The sequence below is a fragment of the Thalia democratica genome, chromosome 5 (assembly GCF_965202585.1).
Source record: "Thalia democratica chromosome 5, ktThaDemo2.hap1.1, whole genome shotgun sequence".
Taxonomy (NCBI): domain Eukaryota; kingdom Metazoa; phylum Chordata; class Thaliacea; order Salpida; family Salpidae; genus Thalia; species Thalia democratica.
In genome coordinates, this window is record NC_139169.1 from 60,823,889 (window position 1) to 60,845,688 (window position 21,800).

General features: G+C 26.9%; 1 protein-coding gene across 2 annotated transcripts; it reads right to left on the reverse strand.

Annotated features, from left to right (window-relative positions):
* Positions 1-335: 335 nt before the first annotated feature.
* LOC145835516 (golgin subfamily A member 2-like) lies at positions 336-21,509 on the reverse strand. 2 transcript variants are annotated; one of them, XM_082943160.1, is made up of 22 exons: positions 21,387-21,509; positions 20,254-20,921; positions 19,016-19,163; positions 17,865-17,984; positions 17,397-17,459; positions 15,769-15,957; positions 14,485-14,604; positions 14,197-14,277; positions 13,053-13,157; positions 11,953-12,060; positions 11,389-11,520; positions 10,876-11,006; positions 6,447-6,636; positions 4,877-4,963; positions 4,089-4,189; positions 3,729-3,843; positions 3,054-3,434; positions 2,675-2,845; positions 2,088-2,190; positions 1,722-1,828; positions 1,534-1,612; positions 336-1,185 (listed from the first exon to the last, which is right to left on the reverse strand). In XM_082943160.1, exons 1-22 carry the CDS (start codon positions 21,432-21,434, stop codon positions 875-877), a joined length of 3,558 nt encoding a protein of 1,185 aa, XP_082799286.1. In that variant the 5' UTR covers positions 21,435-21,509; the 3' UTR covers positions 336-874. The 2 variants fall into 2 exon arrangements, with proteins under 2 accessions (XP_082799286.1, XP_082799285.1); XM_082943159.1 differs by having other exon boundaries at positions 13,032-13,157.
* Positions 21,510-21,800: the final 291 nt, after the last annotated feature.

The following is a 21,800-nucleotide window of genomic DNA, read 5'->3' on the forward strand; positions in this document are numbered from 1 at the left end:
TTGTAATTTTAATAACTTTTTTATTACGGAATTGATTTTGATTATCCGTTCAGCGGTGAAACTGAGTAACTTTCTGAAGTCGTAATAAATATTTTCCAATTTCATCAACTTGAATTGATTCCTTTAGAAAATATTTTAACCACAGATTTAATAACCTGTCTAAAAAACACAACATTATATATAACTACTAACACTTGATATACACTAACATTGAACCAGAAATAATTAGTACTTTTATTTAATTTGTAACGAGATTATATGCTTAAAATAAGCTAATTGCACATAAACTTTCCGTTTTTACAAGTTTTAATAAAAAATAGCTTCGTTAATAAATATGCACTTTGCAGAAGAGTAGAAATTTTGTTAGAAAATTTTATTAAGCGTTATATGGTTTGAAAACGCATCAAAATAAAAACTTAACTATGATTTTTATTTAAAATTTAGTAAAGATATTATATATTTGTTAGGTATTTGCAATGTTAAGGTTTAAACTTCATAGAATAATAAAAGGCAACAGTTTGAAAAGATAAAGTCCTATTGGGGTTAAAAACAACAAACTTGCACAATCCCATAATAATTGCTTAGAGAAAAGTTAAACATTAAAAAAACTAGCTGAGAAAACTACAGGTTGAAACAAAAAATGTTTTCTAACCGATTCAAAGTAAATATCAAGATGCAAACCAAACTTGATAAGGGCTAACTAAAAAGCGAACTTTTGTTTATTAAACAAAAACTAACGGTAAAACATTTCTGTTAGTAAATATTTTTATATAAATTTCTGAAAAGTGTAAAAATTAACAAATATAAAACTTAGATTCAAAATTAAGCAAACATTTGTACTAAAATAAATAAAACAAAAGAAAAATCAACAAAATCAAACGGAAGTCATGTTTCCTCTGTATTTGATCATGAAAGCGCTCAGGTCCCCGTCACTTCCGCCATTTCCAACCTTCTGTGACGTCATAGCGTCGATCAGATTCATGATCTCGTCCATCTTCCGCTGTGACGTCACTTTCGACGACGTCACGTCTGAAGAGTCACGAGGAGTTTCCGCTTCAACTTGGGGGTTTTCCCTGTTTGAGGAGTTGGTGAGGAGGTCGGGAAGTGCGGATGAGGAGGGAATTTCTTCTTCCTGTGGATCCGATGGAGGTTTTTCTGTTGCGTCATCTTCGCGGTTTTCCGTCTCTGAAATTTCTTTTGTTGAAAACAAAATAAAAAAGTAAAATCAATCTTAAAGTGGTGTTTAAATTTAAGCTTAGGTACAAAAAGAAACACAACACTAAACATTTTTTGTAACTTTTTCTTATTATCTTTAGCGTGCTAGTTTTGTTTAACTATACTGAAAAGTACTTAAAAAAATATTTTATAAGTTTTTGTTTATCAAAATGTTAATCAAAAATGCATAATAAGTAAAGTTTACTTGAAACATTGTTGACTTCAATTGAAACATTGTTGTAAAATTATTAAAATACTTTTTGTTTGTAAGAGTAAGATACTTATAAAAGTACAAAAAAAATGTAATAAAAAAGTTACCTAAAATATTGTTCACTTCAACCTTATTCTCATCAACTAAATGATCTTTTATCATGCTTTCCAACTTTAGCAGTTTTTCCTGTTATTTAATTTAACTGGTATTAGAAAATAGTCTTCCTTTTTTATAACCTATAAAAGATTTAAGCAGTTTTCTTAAAACATAACTTTTCTGTCAAAGTATTTTAAACCTGCATGTCAATTTTGTCTTGTGCCAGCATGGATATGTACCTATCTTTTTCGTGGTGTTTTTCTTGCAACGCCCTCCGTTGCGAGTGGTAAAGTGTGATGTACTCTCCTGTTTTATTAAAATAGTTAAAAACGTAGTACAATAAATTATTCAATAAAAAACTCCTTGTTATTACAAAAAAATTTATTTATAAACTTCTTGAAGATGTACGATGTAATAACTTAAGCCTTTATAAATAATAAAAACTTCGAACAGCTGCATACTGGGTTTACAATAAATTTGTTTTTTTTAATAACAAACATTTTTTTTCTATTACTACAGCTTACAAGCAAATTACTATTTTTTGAAACTACTTAGTACAGCATACCGATAGTATCGCACTCATTTTGCAGTTGCAAGTTTATATATTCCAACTCCTCATTTCTTGTTATAACTTCACCCCTTTCCCTGCTTATTTGGGCGAACTTCTCCTGTTAAACAATAAAACATGGTTTGCTTTATAGCATTGTTTTGTTGAAAATTTTTTATGTAATAATTACAAATAGTACATATGTTCAAATAAATTTTAATTAAATAACACAAGGTTATTTATATTGATGAGCTCTTTAGCAAAACATTGCTTGTTGATAAAATAATCGTAAATTTACATGTCCCTCACTGATGTGAAGAATTTTTTTTGTTTAATTTGAAAAGTAAAAATAAACAACTATCAATAGAACAAACATTTTTAATATATCTCAAGCAAACCACTTTATTAGTACTACATCTTTACCAATATTTTACTTACCACTAAAAGTTCTATACACAGTAGAGTTTATAACAAAATTACAGTTTATTGATATTTTAGAAAAAAAAAAGTTATGTGACTTAAGTAACTTAACAAATACAAAGATCTGCAACAAATAAGTTACAAATAATTTTGAACAAAAAGTCAAAAAAAGTAAATATTATTACTTGTAATAAGTCCATGTTGTGGTTGAGATTTTTATATTTTTCCAACAACACAATTCCCGTGCTGCTTTCCGCAGAATTTTTATTTTCACTTATCTGGTATTCTAACGACTCGTTCTCTTTTTTCAGTTCAACAATTGTTTCCTCCAATTTGGATATTTTCGTCTGAAGCTCCTGAAAAAATAAAATAAAACATATTTTATTGTTTATATAAAAAGATATTTAAAGTCATAACATTTTAAGACAATAAATATATAAAACAAAAACGGTGATGGTAAAAGTTAATTCAAATTTATCTATATAAAAATAATAAATACACCCAACAAAATTAAAAAAAAAATATTAAAACATTTAGATAGGAATTAAATCAAAACACTCTCACCTTGTTGACGGCTAGCAGCTGGTTCCTGTCGTGTTTTATGACATCATAATCCTCAATGTTGACGAAATCCTCTTCTCCATTGTCCTCATATGACGTCATCATCTTCTCGTGGTCTACCTCTTCTTCGGAATCCTCGCTTCCTGATTGGCTGCTTTCAGATTTGCCGCTTCCTGATTGGCTCTCCTCATCATCCTCGCTCTCGTAGTAAGTTCCTGATTGGCTCGTTTCCGATCTGCCGCTCTCCGATTGGCTGTCGCCTCCATTCTCTCCTCTCATTGGCTGATGCGATTGATGGTTGACTTGTTCGCTCCTCAGTGAGGCGGTTTCCATGAGGGAGTTCCTCAGGTCTTCCTTCAAACCCGCCAGCTTTTGCATCAGTTTCTGTTAAAATTAAAATTTAGAAGAAAAACATCTGTAAGATTCAATAATACTTTCTGAAAAAAAATAACGAGAGATTTTTTATAAAATAACAGATAAATAAATATGATCCAATACTTTGCATTAGCTTTTAAGAAAAAAAAGTAAAATTTAAACAATCCATAAAATAAAATATAAGATATAACTTACTTCGTTATTACATTGAAGAAGAAAAAATTTTATACTCCAAAACATACCAAATTTACTTAAAATATATATCAGCAAAAAAATTAAAAAAGTATAAACTAAAATTCTAACTTGGTTAATGTCGCAGAGTTCTTCTTTCTGCTTTTTAACTTGCTCATAATCGTCAGTTTGGTCAACATTTTTCTGAAGTTCGGTTATCATCGACTTAAGATGCTGGTTCTGCTCGCTGTTGAAATTATAATAAAAAAAAAGTAAATAATGTGTTGTATAGAAAATTTATAACATACTTCGCCTATAGAGCTTCATTTTTATTAAAAAACATGTTTAAAAGATGCAAAATTACATTGGTCTACTATACTATATATAATTATTTTTTAATTATCATTAGATGTAAAATTTACTAATAAAGTTCAAAAAACTATTAAGACCACTGAACTTGTGTATTCTGTATGAAGCATATGAAAATCAAACCTTATCAGCTGAAAGTTTTCCATAGAATTTTCCAACTCTTTCTTCACAACTTCCGCGTTATGTCGCTCCTGAGCAGCAGTTTCTTCAGATTGTCTGATTTCCTTAAATTATTTTATTTGAAACTTTTGATTAGAAAGTTCTTGTTTAATCTTGTTAATTAAAAAAAGGCTGGCTCAAAATTTAAAATAGAGTTTTATTTGCTAAAAGAACTTATAAAAAGTGTTGCAAAACATTTACACAAAAGTGGGGGCAGGTCAAATATGCACGAAGACATTTTTGCACGAGAGTAAAACAAAACAAATAAAATTAGAAAAAACAACAAATAAATAAAACATAGGAAAAAAATAGTTACCGACCGAGGGTAAGGGTTAGGGGTAACAGTGATAGTAAAAAAGTAACTACTAAGAAAAAAACAAGAAAAAATTAAATATTTAATTATAAAAGAAACAAAAAACAAGAAAAAAAATTACGCCGAGGGTAAGGGTTAATAGTGAAAGTAAAAAGAAAATTAATAAAAACTAGAAAAAAAATTAACCCGTGCAAAAGTAACCTTCGTGCATATTTTACACCTACCCACACAAAGTAGCAATAAAACATTTTTTAATAAAAAAACTTCTAAAGTAAATGTGTTCATGAAGGCATGGAATAATAGAAAACAAAAATGAATATTATTTTTTTAGTTATCAAGTACACATTTAGTAAAAAAAAAAAAAATTCAAGATTGTAAAAACGGGAACTAAATAATGATATAAAAAACTAAATAAATAAATTTTAAAACTAAATCAAACCTCCAATGTTTTTATTTTTTCCAACATACTTGTTTCAACTAGCTTTTGTTCAGACAACTCACTGGTAAGTTTGGTGTTTTCCTTTGTCTAAAAATAATAATTATAGTAAATATATTCATTATGTTTTTTAATAAATATTATTAATAAGAAATATGTATATATATATATATTAATATGTCAGGTTTTTGCATAAATTAATTAAGATAACTCTTAAAATGTCTAAACTATTTAGGAGCTACAACATCCCTGGATACATGATTTAAATTCAAACATAAGAAATAACTACTTAGTTTATATACAGATTGTTAAATTAATATTTCTTTTTTATTTATGTTAGATGGTATTAGCTTTTTCAACTTGAAATTTTTATTAGAATTAATTAAATTGAATAAGTGTAAAAGTTTAATTTAATAAACTAAACCATAAATTCTAGCCGTGACAATAAAAAAAAAACAAGCTCCCAAAAGATTTATTTGATAACAAAGTGTTCACTCAATTGTATATCAAACTAACTGATAACTACACAACTAAACATTTAATAAAGTAACGAAAATCGTTTCTGATATTTATTTTTATTTTCTGTATCAGATAATAAACCAACTAGCTTTTTCAGAAAAAATAACTAGAAACAAACTTACTAAATTAGTGAAACAAACAAATCAAATTAGCAAATTTTCACCTACCTATAACTTATGTTTTACAGTAGACTACCGCTTAAGTACGCACTTTTTTTGGTACGCACCTCGACTTGAGTACGCACTTATCTAGAAAGACAAAAAAATTTCTAAATTTTCTTAGACTTAGAATTTCATAAAGACTTGTTCCATAGAGTCATTTTCTGAGGCTTTCCATCTATTTTTCTAAATTTCTCTAAATTTTTCTAAAACTTCTAAATTATTTTATGCAAAAACTTTCAGAATATCTGCAAACGAAAGGCTAATTTTAATGTGACATAATACAAAACTAGTTAACCACAAAAACTAGTTACAATTTTTATAAAGTCAAAATAAATATATAAAAAGAAGCAACAACAACAAAAAACTAAAGTTATAAAAAAATAATGAACATCTTATCATTGTGCATTTATACTATAAATGTTTCTACTGGTATAAACTTTCTTACAAAAACAGTCCTGAAACTTTTCTTTCAAATAAAAAAAGAACAAACAGTTTTTAGCTAATGGAAAATTATAATAAATGTATTAACTAAACTAAACTTAGCTTGACTAGCATTATGAAGAAACTTAAAAAAAACAAAAATCATTTTAAAATCTATTAAAAAATTTTGCAGATTAAAATTATGTATCAAATGTTATTTAAAATTAAAAGACTTGTTTATTTGGCTTAATTATTTGGTAGCTAGTTGTAAGAAAGAAAACAAACAACTAAACCTCATATTATACTATATCGTCAAAAAGTACGCACTACCCGTGCTAAGTACGCACTTTTTGGTCGGGTTCAATTTGCGTATTTAAGCGGTAGTCTACTGTAATTGCATTATACTTCACTTAAAACTCTTTTATAATTTTTTAATATTTAATTCAATAACAACTTTAACACAACAAACCCACCAGGCTTTCAACTTGCAGGTGCAAATCTTCAAACTTCTCCTTCATCTGCTTGTTTTGCACGATCACCCTACTCAACTGCTGCTTCTCATTGTGCAGCTGCTCGATCACGTGATGGTGATCCTGCGCGCTGATTCGTTCGTCGTCGTCACGCTTCAGTGCGTTCAGCTCCATTTCGAGTTCCTCGCTGAGTCTGTTTTTTATTTTATTTTTTGAGATAAGTTAACAAAAACTTTAAGTTTTTTAAAATTACAAAATTTAATAAAACAAAGTGTAATGGCATAATGGCTTTAAAAAATGTTAATAAAAACAAATCTTAAACTAAAACAATCAGTATATACTTTAAAAAAATGAGACTATTTTTATTATAAACTAGTGATGTACCGGACCCGGATCCGGACTTTTTTTTCAAGTTAGAATCCGGCCGGAACCGGACCCGGACTTTTTTTTTAAATTAGAATCCGGCCGGAACCGGACCCGGACTTTTTTTTCAAATTAGAATCCGGCCGGAACCGGATCCGGACTTTTTTTTTAAATTAGAATCCGGCCGGATCCGGATATCAGACAAAAATGGCAATATCCGGCCGGACCCGGATAGTGAGTTTGCTACATCACTAGTATAAACTAGCCTGAGTCAGAATGAGGTTTTTAAAAACTGAAAAAAAAGAACTTTAATCTAATAATAAGTAAAACAGCTAGCCACAAGGTTTACAAATTTAGGTGTTATTTACAATTAAAAATCTGAAATCAAGTTCTTGAACAAAATACACTAGAAAATTACCAAATATTGAAAACTGGATCAGCTCAAATTCATTCAAAATTTAAAAGAAAACTAGCCTGAGTTTTTATAAAAAACTTAACTAGCCTGAAGCATCCAAGATTTTCTAAAGTTCCCAAAAATTTTGAAACTAGCAGGGTTGCCACTGTTTAAGTCAATAAAACTAGCTAGAGTGAGTATAAACAAGCCTGAGTCAGAATGAGGTTTTTAAAAACTGAAAAAATTACTTTAATCTAATAATCAGTAGAACAGCTAGCAAAGGTTGACAATTTGGTAGTAAAGTTGTGGACTGATTGTGGTACACTTAACTTATTAGTACTACCCATCATAATTAAATCCTACCTAATTTAATTAATATCTAACAAATACTAAATTCTAACTGAGACTACTTTCTATAATCAGACACGACAGTTTTGAGTGATGAAGCTTTTATACAAAACACAACAAGAAATACTAGCATATTCAAAATTATTAATTACTTTGGTAACACTTTAAAAACTGGAAGCTATTTAAATCTATATAAAGACTTAAAACAATTAACTAAAAATTAAATAAAACTTTTAGTAAAGAAGAAACTGTAAAATTTTTAATAAACTATAAACCTGGCTTAAATATGCAAACAATTAAACACCAGTTGAAATATTCATTTTTAAAATAAAACACTACTTACAATAAGCATTAACAAAAAAGTTCAAGATATTTTGTTGCTTCAAGCTGCACACCAAACTAACTAACTGCTTACATATAAACTGCCTGTCATGTTCTGATGTTTTATTGCATCAGTATTTAGTTTGAAACATTTCGTCATATGATTCTCATTGGCTCGTACATTCAACCGTAGTAACTCTAAATATTCTCTGAGCTCAGCTTTAAACAATAGATAATGCAAGTATTCATTCCAAAGTTTTCAATTTTACAACATATGTAAAGAGTTGCATTTCTAAAATGTTCATTTCATAGTTTAAATGTAAACAAATGTAAATTAGTCACGTGTACAAAATGAGCCAATCAAGGTAGGTGTTTAATTTTAACTGACGAAAATGACTCTTATTAATTTACACAGGGTTTGTTTTTGAAAAAATAGTTTTCAGTATGCTTTTTTTTACTAACTAGATCCGGGTCCGGCCGGATCTCTGTTAGGATCCGGCCGGAACCGGATCCGGACTTTTTTTCAAATTAGAATCCGGCCGGAACCGGATCCGGACTTTTTTTTCAAATTAGAATCCGGCCGGAACCGGATCCGGACTTTTTTTTCAAATTAGAGTCCGGCCGGATCCGGATATCAGACAAAAATGGCAATATCCGGCCGGACCCGGACCCGGATAGTGAGTCCGGTACATCACTATTATAAACACAACAAAAATAAGAGAGTAGCTTTTTTAACTTTTTTTTAATTTTTAGTTTTTAGTATATTCAGGGTTGCCACTAGTGATGTACCGGACTCACTATCCGGGTCCGGCCGGATATTGCCATTTTTGTCTGATATCCGGATCCGGCCGGATTCTAATTTTAAAAAAAAGTCCGGATCCGGTTCCGGCCGGATTCTAATTTGAAAAAAAAGTCCGGGTCCGGTTCAGGCCGGATTCTAATTTGAAAAAAAAGTCCGGATCCGGTTCCGGCCGGATTCTAACAGAGATCCGGTCGGACCCGGATCTAGTTAGTAAAAAAGAGCATACTGAAAAGTATTTTTTCAAAAACAAACCCTGTGTAAATTAATAAGAGTCATTTTCGTCAGTTAAAATTAAACACCTACCGTAATTGGCTCATTTTGTACACGTGACTAAATTACATTTGTTTACATTTAAACTATGAAATAAATATTTCATGAAATGCAACTCTTTACATATGTTGTAAAATTGAAAACTTTGGAATAAATACTTGCATTATTTATTGTTTAAAGTCGAGCTCAGAGAATATTTAGAGTTAATACGGTTGAATGTACGAGCCAATGAGAATCATATGACGAAAATCATATTTAAACTAAATACTGATGCAACAAAACATCAGAACATGACAGGCAGTTTATATGTAACCAGTTAGTTAGTTTGGTGTGTAGCTTGAATCAAAAAAATATCTTGAACGTTTTTGTGAATGCTTATTGTAAGTAGTGTTTTGTTTCAAAAGTGAATATTTCAACAGGTGTTTAATTGTTTAAATATTTAATCAAGGTTTATAGTTTAATAGTTTATCAAAAATTTTACAGTTTCTTGTTTACTAATAGTTTAATTTAATTTTTTTGTTTTAAGTCTTTTGATATAGATTTAAATAGCTTTCAGTTTTTAAAGTGTTACCAAAGTAATTAATAGTTTATTATATGCTAGTATTTCTTGTTGTATTTTATATAAAAGAATCATTACTCAAAACTGTCCTGTCTGATTATAGAAAGTAGTCTCAGTTATAATATAGTATTTGTTAGATATCAATTAAATAAGGTAGGATTTAACTATGATGGGTAGTACTAATAAGTTAAGTGTACCACAATCAGTCTACAACTTTACTACCAAATTGTCAACCTTTGCTAGCTGTTCTACTGATTATTAGATTAAAGTATTTTTTCAGTTTTTAAAAACCTCATTCTGACTCAGGCCTGTTTATACTCACTCTAGCTAGTTTTATTGAATTAAACAGTGGCAACCCTACTAGCTTAAAATTTTTGGGAATTTTAGAAAATCTTGGACTGCCTCAGGCTAGTTTAGTTTTATATAAAAACTCAGGCTAGTTTTCTTTTAGATTTTAAATGATTTTGAGCTGATCTAGTTTTAAATATTTTGTAATTTTCTAGTGTATCTTGTTCAAGAACTTGATTTCAGATTTTTAATTGTAAATAACACCTAAATTTGTAAACCTTGTGGCTAGCTGTTCTACTTATTATTAGATTCAAGTTTTTTTTTTCAGTTTTTAAAAACCTCATTCTGACTCATGCTAGTTTATTCTAGTGATGTACCGCACTCACTATCCGGGTCCGGCCGGATTCTAATTTGAAAAAAAAGTCCGGATCCGGGTCCGGCCGGATTCTAATTTGAAAAAAAAGTCCGGATCCGGTTCCGGCCGGACTCTAATTTGAAAATAAAGTCCGGATCCGGTTCCGGCCGGATTCTAATTTGAAAAAAAAGTCCGGATCCGGTTCCGGCCGGATTCTAATTCGAAAAAAAAGTCCGGATCCGGGTCCGGCCGGACCCGAAATTGTGGGTCCGGTACATCACTAGTTGCCACCCGTTTTTTCAATTTTTTTTTCAGGTTTTCCAAATTTCTTACAGGTTTAAAAAGTACACATTTTTGGGTCTATTTTTAGTTTGAAGTTGAGTTCAAGGTAAGAAACTGTGTTAAATAGTATAAAAATATTGAAAAAATACTGTAAATTTACTTTAAATATGTTATTTAGTAAAAAAAATTTAATGATAACAAAAAATTTTTATTAATTTGATAGAATTTTTTTGTCAAATCGAAATTTTACTACTGAACATGTGAAATTGTTAAAATTGCAGGTTTTTTTAGTGATTTTTGTTCAAAATTCCAGGTTTTTCTAGATTTTCAAAATTTCCCAAATTTCAGGTTTTTTTTTGCCTAAATTGTTAAATTCCAAGTTTTTCTAGGACTCCAGGTAAAGTTGCAACCATGTATATATTTGAAAAAACAAAAACATATTTATTTTACCTCGCTAGTTGTTGATTGCTACTGATAAGTGAGTCTAGTTTGGAATCTTTTTCATTTTTATCATTTGTCAACTCTGCGATTTCTTTTTGAAGCTGCATGATTTTATCATTCGCGCCACTGTCGCCATTTACCTGAATAATAAAGAAATTATATAATATATATTATTATTTTAAATGTTATTTGAAAACTTATTTCAAATATTGTGCTAAAAGTTGATAAAAACGTGAAAAAATAAACAAAACGTATCGGAATTGCTTAAATCTCGTATTTTGTTACTAACAATCATCAGTACAAAGTATACTACACTTCAAATAACTAAAAACTAACAATTGTTTCACATTCTGAAAGCGTAGAAACTATATAAAGTAAATATTAGTTACAAAAAACAAAATAAAAGTAAGTATCTAAATGTAAGGCTTCATGGATTAAAATTAAGTAAAACAAATTTTATTGTACATACAATTAGTAAATCACAGTGTGACGGATTAATTAACAATTAATAAATAAACCAACAGAAGGTTCGTTTGTTTCTTTTGGTTGCACAACATTTTCGGATTTACTTTTATTTTCAATTTCTATTATTTTATCACTCAGCTCATTCTTCGACTGAGCCAAGTCTACTTTTTCTTGTTCCAAAGTTTGAACCTGTAAAAAAAACATTTGCTTCATAACCAGGTTTGTAAAATTAAAATATTACATTGAGTTACTAAAAAGATAAACTTGTGCAAGACAAACAGTTGAGTAGAAGATGTTTACAAAACAATTTTCGGATATTCAAAGTTTCAAGTCAACTATGTTCAGTAGTTAAAAATGATGTAAGCACATAAAAACTTATATTAAATAAAAAACTTTATGTTGTTCCCTTAATCATACAACTTATAGCAAGTTGTTTGGTTGAACTAATAAATAAAATAAAAATACAAACATATCAAACTTATTTAAACAATAGGTGGATTCAAACATCAGTTTTTTTTTCAAACAAAATTTTTATTCTCTCATAACAGATTGTATTAACTTTTTTCTTATAATGTTTCAAAATATTTCAAAACCCTAGTTATATATTCTGTTTCTACCAACCTGGGTGACAAGTTGTTGGATTTGATTTTTCATCTGCTTGTTAACATCTTCGTATTGTTGCGACAATTGCTCTCTTTCGTTTGTCAGTTGCTCGAACGATTGCTGGTACTAATGATCAAAATATTAGAAGTTTATGAAAAGTAAATAGTTGAACAAATTAATTCAAACTGATAGTTTGAAAATGATAAAAGCAATTTGCACAGTACTTTCTTTCATTTAATAGACAAATTTTCTGTGTTTTAAACGAAACAACTCTTTATTACTATTATTAAAAAATAATTGACTTGAAATTTTGAATACTTTAAAATACATATGGATCATAATTACTAGCTTAACTTAGAAAACTTACTTTTATTTAATACTAACGGTTTTATTAATAAAGGTAAAGCATAGTCATTTGAAAAGAAGAGAAAATTGTAAATTAAATTAGTAACGTTTTGTGTTGGATAAGGATTAGTAAAAAAAAAAGCATAACAGAACAGATAAAAATTATAAAATTTTGTTTAATTTTTAATAATCATAATGTGTTTTTAAATAAAAATATTCAGCATATTTGTTTCTTACCTTAAAAAAAATTGTTTTGACTCATTGTGTTATAATAATTTTATTTCAAAAATAATGATAACAAAAATTATAAAACAACAATACAGCTGTAGAGTCAAAAAAACATTTTGTTTGCTCTATTAAAGTATACAGCAAGTTTCAAAGAAATATTTAAGTTTTTTAAGTATTAGTACTAATAATTCATAAAACAGAAGTTGTAATTTGAAGTCAATAAATGTTTAGTACAGCCAAGCTTCGTAACTGCTAACAAATTATTTATTAATGTTAGTAGACTGATATTTATTTAGAATATATAAAATAGTTTAAAAAGACTTATAACACTTTATTGGATTCATATCTATGGTTGATTTCAGCATTTAAAGAAACCAAACAAAAAACTTTTGAAATTCAATCTAGAAACTTTAATTTCTTGTTCTCTTTTTTACCATACAAACGACCTGTCTCAATTCCAACAGGCACTCATACAAAACTCCATGCTTGTTGCATCCATGCTGCAAATAAATGTTAAAACAAACCAAATCTAACGTGATTTTCACCTCAACTAGCTTGCTGTTCAGATGCTGCCTCTCCTCCTTCAGTTGCTGCAACTCGTCGTTTCTCACCGAGTCTTTTGATTGGTCCATCGTGTCACCGTTCGTCAGCTGTTTGTTATTTTGACGATCGGTATTTGTTGTTTGAAATTGAAAAAGTTACTTTTTAGTAGTGCAACTGTATAGTAAGTTTTTACAGAATTATGATTTTTAGTCTATTATTATAACTTTTGTAATATCTTCCTATTTATTTTTATAATTTAAACTTTTATATTTAAATTATAATTGAAGAGCCCTACTCTGCAAAAAATTATTTTATACTTAGATAACAAAATTTCGACAAACTTAGGCGTTATTAAATAATTTTTTGATTGGATCATCGTTGTTCGTCAGCTGGTAAATTTTTTGATAAACAAGAAGAATAAAATTAAACTTACATTGTATACTGTTTGTCGGTTTTACTTGATGAATGGGAAAAGTTTCATTAAGTTTAAATTATGTAGTATTTTTTACTATAATTTTAACTTTAAAGATAGAGAAACTGCAACAGTTTATGAGTTTAAGAAACACTGTTTTAAGGCATTCGTTGTAATTTTAGCTCATTTCTTACTTTGTAATACTGTTGGTTAAAACAGTTCTTGGTATGTCAACTATCAGTAGTAGTTAAAATTTGATATATGACTATTTTAGTAAAACAAAGGTTTCGATTCTTACATTATAGCATAAATTTGTAATTTTATAAGAATTTTGTAAAGAGTATCATAATTAAGTAAATTTCAAAAAAATCATTTTATGTTTTGTTGTGCTAAGAATGTTACATTTAAAAGACGTTGTCAGCTAAGTAATGCAAAACAAAAACAAAATAATTTTTAAAGAAAATGAATTTTTTTTTTTGAAATATTTTATTGCGTTTCAAGTCATACATATAGTTATACAAAATAAAAATTCATTATTTCATACTTGAAATTAAGAAAAAAGAAACATGACATTAAGAAATAAATATTAAGAAAAATTCATGATGACAGTTGTTTAGTAATTGAAGAAGTAATTTTCAAATACTTTCAAAAAACTACGTACAGCACATATTTTAATAAAAAACAAATTTACAAACAAATATCGAAAAAGAAAAAAACTTTTTCTGAAGTTTTACCTGCTGTAGAAGTACTTCAGCCATGCCAAGTTTTTCATTCATATCAGCCAGCTGAGTGTTAAGATTCGAACATTCTTCTTCCTATATTGTTTTATCAAGTATCACTTAATGCACTTGTACTTATTTATTTTTTAAAAACTAAAATGCTTTTTATAAACTAAAAAAAAGGGTTAAAAAATAGACGAAATTAAAATGCCACGGTTAATTAAAATTAAAAAAGCATAAATAACTTGTCTTAAGTTAAATTTAAATTTTGCTGCTTAAGTACATATTCAAAAGTTTATATACTTTAACTGCGAGTTTTCTTGACACTTCCTTCAAATTTATATTGTTCTCTTCTAATTTGTTATTGATTGAAAGAAACTGTCTCTTGTGTTCACATTTTTCATCAATGAGCTCGCTTTGACGCTAGAATAAAGTTAAATCTACAAAATCTGAATCTAGAAACACCTAACTCAATAGAGATATATACACTAATGAAAGTATCAAAACTTTATTTTATTTCTTACAAATAGTTTCACGCAAAGCTATGGCCATAAAAGTAAAGTTGAAAACAAGATCTTAAATTGTTTTAATTATATACTGAGGCTTCATCTCTAAAATTAGAAGTAATCTTAATTGTTATTAAATATTTAAATAGATAACAAAAAACAAAAACAGAGAATACAGCTTTTGTTCAGTTATTTATTTGTACTCTATGGTCATAAACGTTGACTTGATAAAAAAATAAGCAAAAATAGTATATCAAAAAAGATAAATCTTTTGTGGTATGTTTTTGGTGATACCGATATCTGTAAAATAGATTTAATAACTTGTTTAAAATATAATGAGTTTTTATTTTATAAAATCTTATATACATGGAAATTTTATTTCAAAAAGTTATTATTTATATTATATTTATTATGATTTCTACCGATAAATATATTTTTTTAAGTCCATCTTTTATCGCTTAGTTTCAAAAACATAATCTTAGATTTATTTACTTTTGGTTCACTTTGTTCATTTGTGTTTTTTATTTAACAACTATTTTTTAATGAGGTTCATATTGTGACATCTTAACCTGATTTTGACAGTAAACCATTACATTGATAATAACAAAACACAAAAGAAAACGGTAGCACATTGCATATTCATCAAAAATAAAAATAACGCTTTATGTCTGGCAAAGAGTGTTTAAATATTTATAATGTAGAGACTTAAAATTTACATGAGAAGTAACTATCTGTCGGTAAGTTGTTTTCAAAAATTAATAAATACAAAAACTCACTGGGAAAGGACGCACTTCAAATATTAAAACAGATTAAATTTAAAATAAAATAATAATCATAGAGAACAATTAGTAATAATAGTTTTTGATAAAGTTTAACCTGTTTATTTTACAATATTTTAACAAAAAAAGAATTAATAAATTAAATTCTACATTATAACAATGGCAGCAAAACACGCATTGAAATATGTTAGTCAAAGTGCATTTACAAAAGAAACCTGGTTAATTTAAGGTAAAAAGTAATTTTATTTCTATATAATCAGAAATCAAAATACTTAAAATAAAACTTATCTGTGTAAAGTTACCCTTTTCAGCGATTTTATCTCGTCATTCTTCAACTTGTTGTCTCTTTCCAATGTGTTTACACTCATCTTGCAGTTTTTCAACTCGCTCGAACTCACATTGTTTCGCTGGCTCCTTGCATTTGCTTCATGCAGTTTCCCCGTCAACTCTTGCTTCTCCGCCACCAACAGGCTTATCGTGTGCATTTGCACCTGGAAATGTTAAGTTTTAAAAAATAGAGCTAAAATAAAAGTCTAAAAACTTAATAATGAAATATAATATTATTATGACATGAACATAATGTAATATACATAAACATGCATACCAAAATAGCTTTTAGTTATTTTAACTAAAATAGACTTAAAAGCTGAAAAAAGCTAAAAATAAAATGAATAGACTTATTGTGTGAATTTGCACTTTGAAACGTTTAGTTAAAAACGTTAAGGAATAAAAACAATCATTAAAGATATATTTTAAATATATAAAAAACTTAATAACAAAATGTAATATGCATAAAATGAATACTAAAGTAGTTTTTAGCCATTTTAATCAGATTTTTTATTGAATGGAGTTTAACTGCAAATAAAACACTATTAATTTGATAAGTAAGACTTGAAACCTGCTAATAAACCTAATTTTTGTAGTTAATATTCTATTACATAATAAAAATGTATAATGATTAAAACAAATTGAGATATAAAAATAATAAAATAATTGAATTTGCAAGTAAGTTTGTTAATTTTAATGTTTACAAAACAAACTTTAAAAAATGAGTGTTCTTAAAAGCTGTGTAGTATTATTCTTTAACTTCATTTAATAAGATCTTTTTATTTTCTTTAAAAGAGAAGGAAAATAGTACTGTGAAGTTAGTACTAGTACTGACTAATATACTATAGTACATTTTTTAAATACCACTAAAAGAAATAAAGATACTTTCTTTGATTATTCGTAATATAGAATATAACTAACAAAAAAAGATAGACTTTACTATAGCTGGCAGCATTATAAAAATTGGTACTGCAATACTTTTTATTAAATTAACGATGTGCTGACATTAGTAATTTTTAAGTAAATTTTAGAACTGGAGGTTGAATAAAAGCAACACAACTTTTGTAAAATAGTTAGAACTATATAGTAAGATAATAATAAGCTGCGCCCAGCAACTTCTTTAGTTGTCAATAAAACAGTTATTAGAGTCTTACAAGACAATAAACTATCTTAAGAACAGTAATATTAAAACAAAAACTTGGTGTTAAATTGCAAATAGATGAATCCGACAAATATTAAATTTATTTATTTGTTGTATGGGTTAAAAAACAATATTTAAAATAAAATAATTATAAATTTTTTTACAAGTTAATTTATGTAAAGTTTAAACAATCATGCAAATATAAAATATTTAACTTTGACAATAATATCTATCAAAGGAAAAAAATATTCAGCAAGTGCAGAAATTTTACGTCTGTGAGGAAATTCTTGTATATGCTTATGATTACTTCTAAGTTGATAAAATTTCTTAAACAAACTTTTATACAGACCTAAAAACTATTCTAACAAATTACTATAAGTTTAAAATAATTTTTTTGACATTTTTAAAATACAACAAAGTTTTATCACAAACCAGAAGTAAAATAAAACTACCATTTCTTACTTGTATTTGTTGATGAAAAGCAAGTTGTTCTGAATTTTTTTTCTGTTTAAACTCATTTGCTTCCTAAAAAGTTTTCAATTAGTAAGCAAGTTGAAAACATTCTAGTATTAACTTTTCTTTAGATAGAGTATTTAAGTTGTATTTTATTTGTACCTTTAAACCTTTAAATATACTTTTTATATATAAAAAATAATATTTTGCATTTTAAAAAATTCGTTCTTTTTATGCATAATTCCTTAGCTAGTAGTAAAGAGTTATTTTAGATTATTTTGTATATTTTATAACAAAAATTTTGATCTAAAGTAAAAAAAAACTAAAAAAATATTTGCTAAGATTTTAATTAGTTAAATGTTTTTCTATAATTGATAGTTTCATTCTTTTTTAATATATATGGTATTTTATTGTTGAAAAAAAGCTAACTTATAGAATTTAACCATAAAAAGTTTAAATTTAAGACAATAAACTCACTTTTTCCATCTGTGATTTAATTTGATTCCATTGAATAGTCATTTGTTCCATTTTGTTTTTGGTCAATTTCAACTCTTTTTCTTTATCATTTTGATCTTCTAATAAAATTCTGTGTTCTTCCTGTAACATATACTGCAAACTATAAAAAAAAATAAATACAAATTATTTCTCTACTTCAAAACACATTTGAAAACTACTAAGTATAACAAACTCTTAATAAAAATTAAAAAAGTTCTACATAAAATAAGTTTTAAAATAATCTATAATTAGTTTAAGGCCATAGGGGGGGTAGGCCATGTTTTTTACAAGTTGATCTTATTTATAGAGTTTTTACTAAGCTTCAAGTTGCTTTTTAACGTTTTTAAAAATTCGAATTAGTTTTTGAGATATAACCGGCCAAAGTCGGGCCGCATAACAGGTTCCTTATGGGGAAGGAAAAACTAAAACGGCGAAAAAAGACTAATGCATTCAAAATCTATCTTCTCCTTCATTTTTTAAGCAATCTTCTTCAAACTTTTACAGTCTATTCTTTATACAATAACAAAAAAACTTTATTTGTGACTTTAAAAAATTTTAAGTAAAAATACCTTTTTTTGAAAAAAAAAATTTTTTTTTGATAAAAAATCACTTTTTTTTTTTTTTTTGTCATAAAATTTTTATTTTTTAAAATTATTAAAATTCACAAATAACGTTTTTTTCTCATAATGTAAGGAACATTTCCTGAAAATTTGAAGAAGATTGCTTGAAAAATGAAAGAGAAGATAGATTTTAAAGCCTGTTTTTAAAAACTCGAGAAAAACGGCTTTAAAGTTACCCTTTATATACCCTTTATTAAGACAACCCTTTATATAACCGGTCATAAAAAAAAAGTTACTTAATATTTTTAAAATCTAAAAAAAGCATCTGAAAGATTATGAAATTTACTATAATATAAGTCTATATGTTATTTTTGGTCGAAAAATGGCTTCTACCCCCCCCCTATGGCCTTAAATATAATGTAGTTACTTAAACAATTTTAATCCAATATTTTAAAATTTTATTTCCTACAATTTATTCAATATCTGTAAGTTTTATACAAATAATTAATTTTACTTATAATATTTAAAAAAAAAGAATCAATAACAAAATTCAAAAGTTAAAACAAAATTTACCTTCAACTGAATGTAAGCATCAGAAGTGTCAATTTGATCCGGAACACTTGCATTTTGGTTGTCTTCGTTCAAAAGCATACTTGCTTCCTTTGCAATGTTGTTGAGTTTCTTAGAAACTTTCACAAGAGTGCTTTCATAGTCTGGTTTACTGTATGCATAAACACAGTTAATAAAAAAAATTAAACAAGTAATTAGTATTATTATACGTTATATTGTTTTAAAAAACAATATACAGATAAAACAATAAACAGAGGTCTCTACTTCAAATAGGGTTGCCACTCGTTTTTTCAAAAATTTTTACAGGTTTTCCAAATATCTTCCAGGTTTTTAAAAGTACATACTTTTGGGTCTATTTTTAGTTTAAATTAAGTTTAATGTAAGAAACTGTGCTTAATAGTATAAAAACGTTGAAAAGGTACTGTAAAGCTACTTTAAATATGTTAAAAAAAAAATTTTTGATGATGACAAAATTTTTTTATTTATATGATAAATTTTTTGAGTCAAATCGAAATTTTACTACTGAAGATGTAAAAATTGTTAAAATTCCAGGTATTTTCATGTTTTTTTAGTGATTTTTGTTCAAAACTCAAGGTTTTTCCATGTTTTTTTTCAAAATTTCTTAAAATCCAGGTTTTTCCAGTTTTTTTTTGCTTAAATTGACAAATTCCAGGTTTTTCCTGGATTTCAGGTAAAGTGGCAACCCTGTTCAAAAGGAAAATCATGAATCTCTTCAAGTAATCTGTACTTCAACAACACTTTTTATTTCAATTATAAGAGACTTAAGTATTTTAATCAGTTTTTTAGTAAAATAGAATATTAATTTACTCAAAAATTATATTAAATGTTATTTCAGTAACAAACATAACTAATATAGTACAACAACTACTTTATATAAATAATTATATTATCGGAAGATTTAAAAAAACTTAAGCTAAATTAGAATAGTATTTTACTGCAAATTGTAAAAGCTTTAAAACTTTCATGTCTAATATGTAGTTCCTACCATATAAATGTGTTTTTAACAATTTTAAAATGTTTTTTGATTCTGTAGTTTGCTACTTGATATATAATTTGGAATAAAAGTGTGTATAATAAAATACTATTGATTTCATACAAGATAACTTTAGAAGTATTTAGCAATTCATAAAGCCAATAAGTAACCAAACAATTTAAAACAACTTATTTATTGTCAGTTAATCATTACATTATACCTTGCATAAAAAATATTATAAACTTACATTAAGATATCTTCCTCTGAATGTGTTCCATTTACTCCAGTTAAAACAACTTCTTTTTCTTCAATAACGTTGATATCTTTTTCATTTTGTACATCAGAATCACTAACTTCTAAAACTTTTTCATCTTGCATATCAGACTTATTAATTTCTAAAACTTTTTCATCTTGTCCATCAGACTTATTATATTCTAAAACTTTTTCTTTTTGTTCATCTGATTTATTTATTTCAAAAGCTTCTTCAATATTTTGGTTTTCTTTTTCTATAGGCTCCATTGAGTCTAGATTATCAGCTGAGTTATTCAAACGAGAACCACTGATTGAATTTTTATCTTGAGCAATTTCAACCTGTTCTTGACAACCATTTGTACTCAAACTTTCATCAGCTAAATTTTTAGTGACATTGTCAATGATGGACTCCACAACTTTGTCAGCTTCGTTTTTAATCTCTTCTGAGCAGCCAGCTTCTGGAGTTGAAGTTTCTACTTGCTCTTTCAATGATACATTTGAACTTTCTGTGAAATCTACATTTTTCAACTCAGAACTTGAAACTTTAAAATTGCTTTTTTCCGAAGTAAAACTTTGTACAGACTCAGGGCGCTCACTGGTTTTAGAATCAACACTCTTTCTATCAAAGTTCGTTTTGCCTTTCTTTTGTTTGAATTTCCGTAGCTACAATTAATAGATGAAATAAATTTTAAGCAAAATAATTAATTACTTAAATTTTCAATAAAATATATTAAAAAAAGACGCTTTACAAGTAAACTTGCAAAAATTGTTTCATTTAGACATGATTTCCCCTAGTTCTATCTACGCATATCAAAAAATAGCTTTAAGAAAATCTTATGACTTTTGTATTATTTATTATAAATTTACAAAAATAAACTTTAACAAGTATTTTAATAAATAACAACTATAAAACTTTAGAAATTATTCATATTTCCTTTTTAAAATTTTTGTAAAAAGCTTAACACAAAACACTAAATTTTACAACTTAAACATATTCAAAATTTTGAAAACATTAAACTTTATAACAGTTTAACTTAAATAATTTAAACAATTTCTTAACCAAATAATATTTATGTGAGAGTATAAATAACTACAGAAACAAACTTAATCAATAACTAATTAACTTACTTTTTTCTTAGCAGCAGCTATTTTTTCAGCCTTTGTGTTTTTTGGCATATTGTTATAAATTCTTTAAAAATGCACTATTTTTATAAGTAGCAGTATATTTTCCAAAAATTAAAACTAGTTTTAGACTTAAGCTAAGTTAAGACATTTCTATAAAAAGTTTTCAATGTTAAGCAACAGAATATCTTTATTCATAGAGGCAAAATGTTTTTCTTTTAGACCAAGGATTTTTGGTTTTATATTTGTATTTAATTTAATCTTTATTTCATTAATAATTGTATTGATGATGGCAGGATATTTTTTTTGTTATAGACAGAGTGAAAGCAACATAAGTGTAGGAGTAGAATTCTAACAATTTGATATAGTAAACTAAGATATTCAGGGTGGCTACTATGGTTTAAAATATTTTCCAAGTTT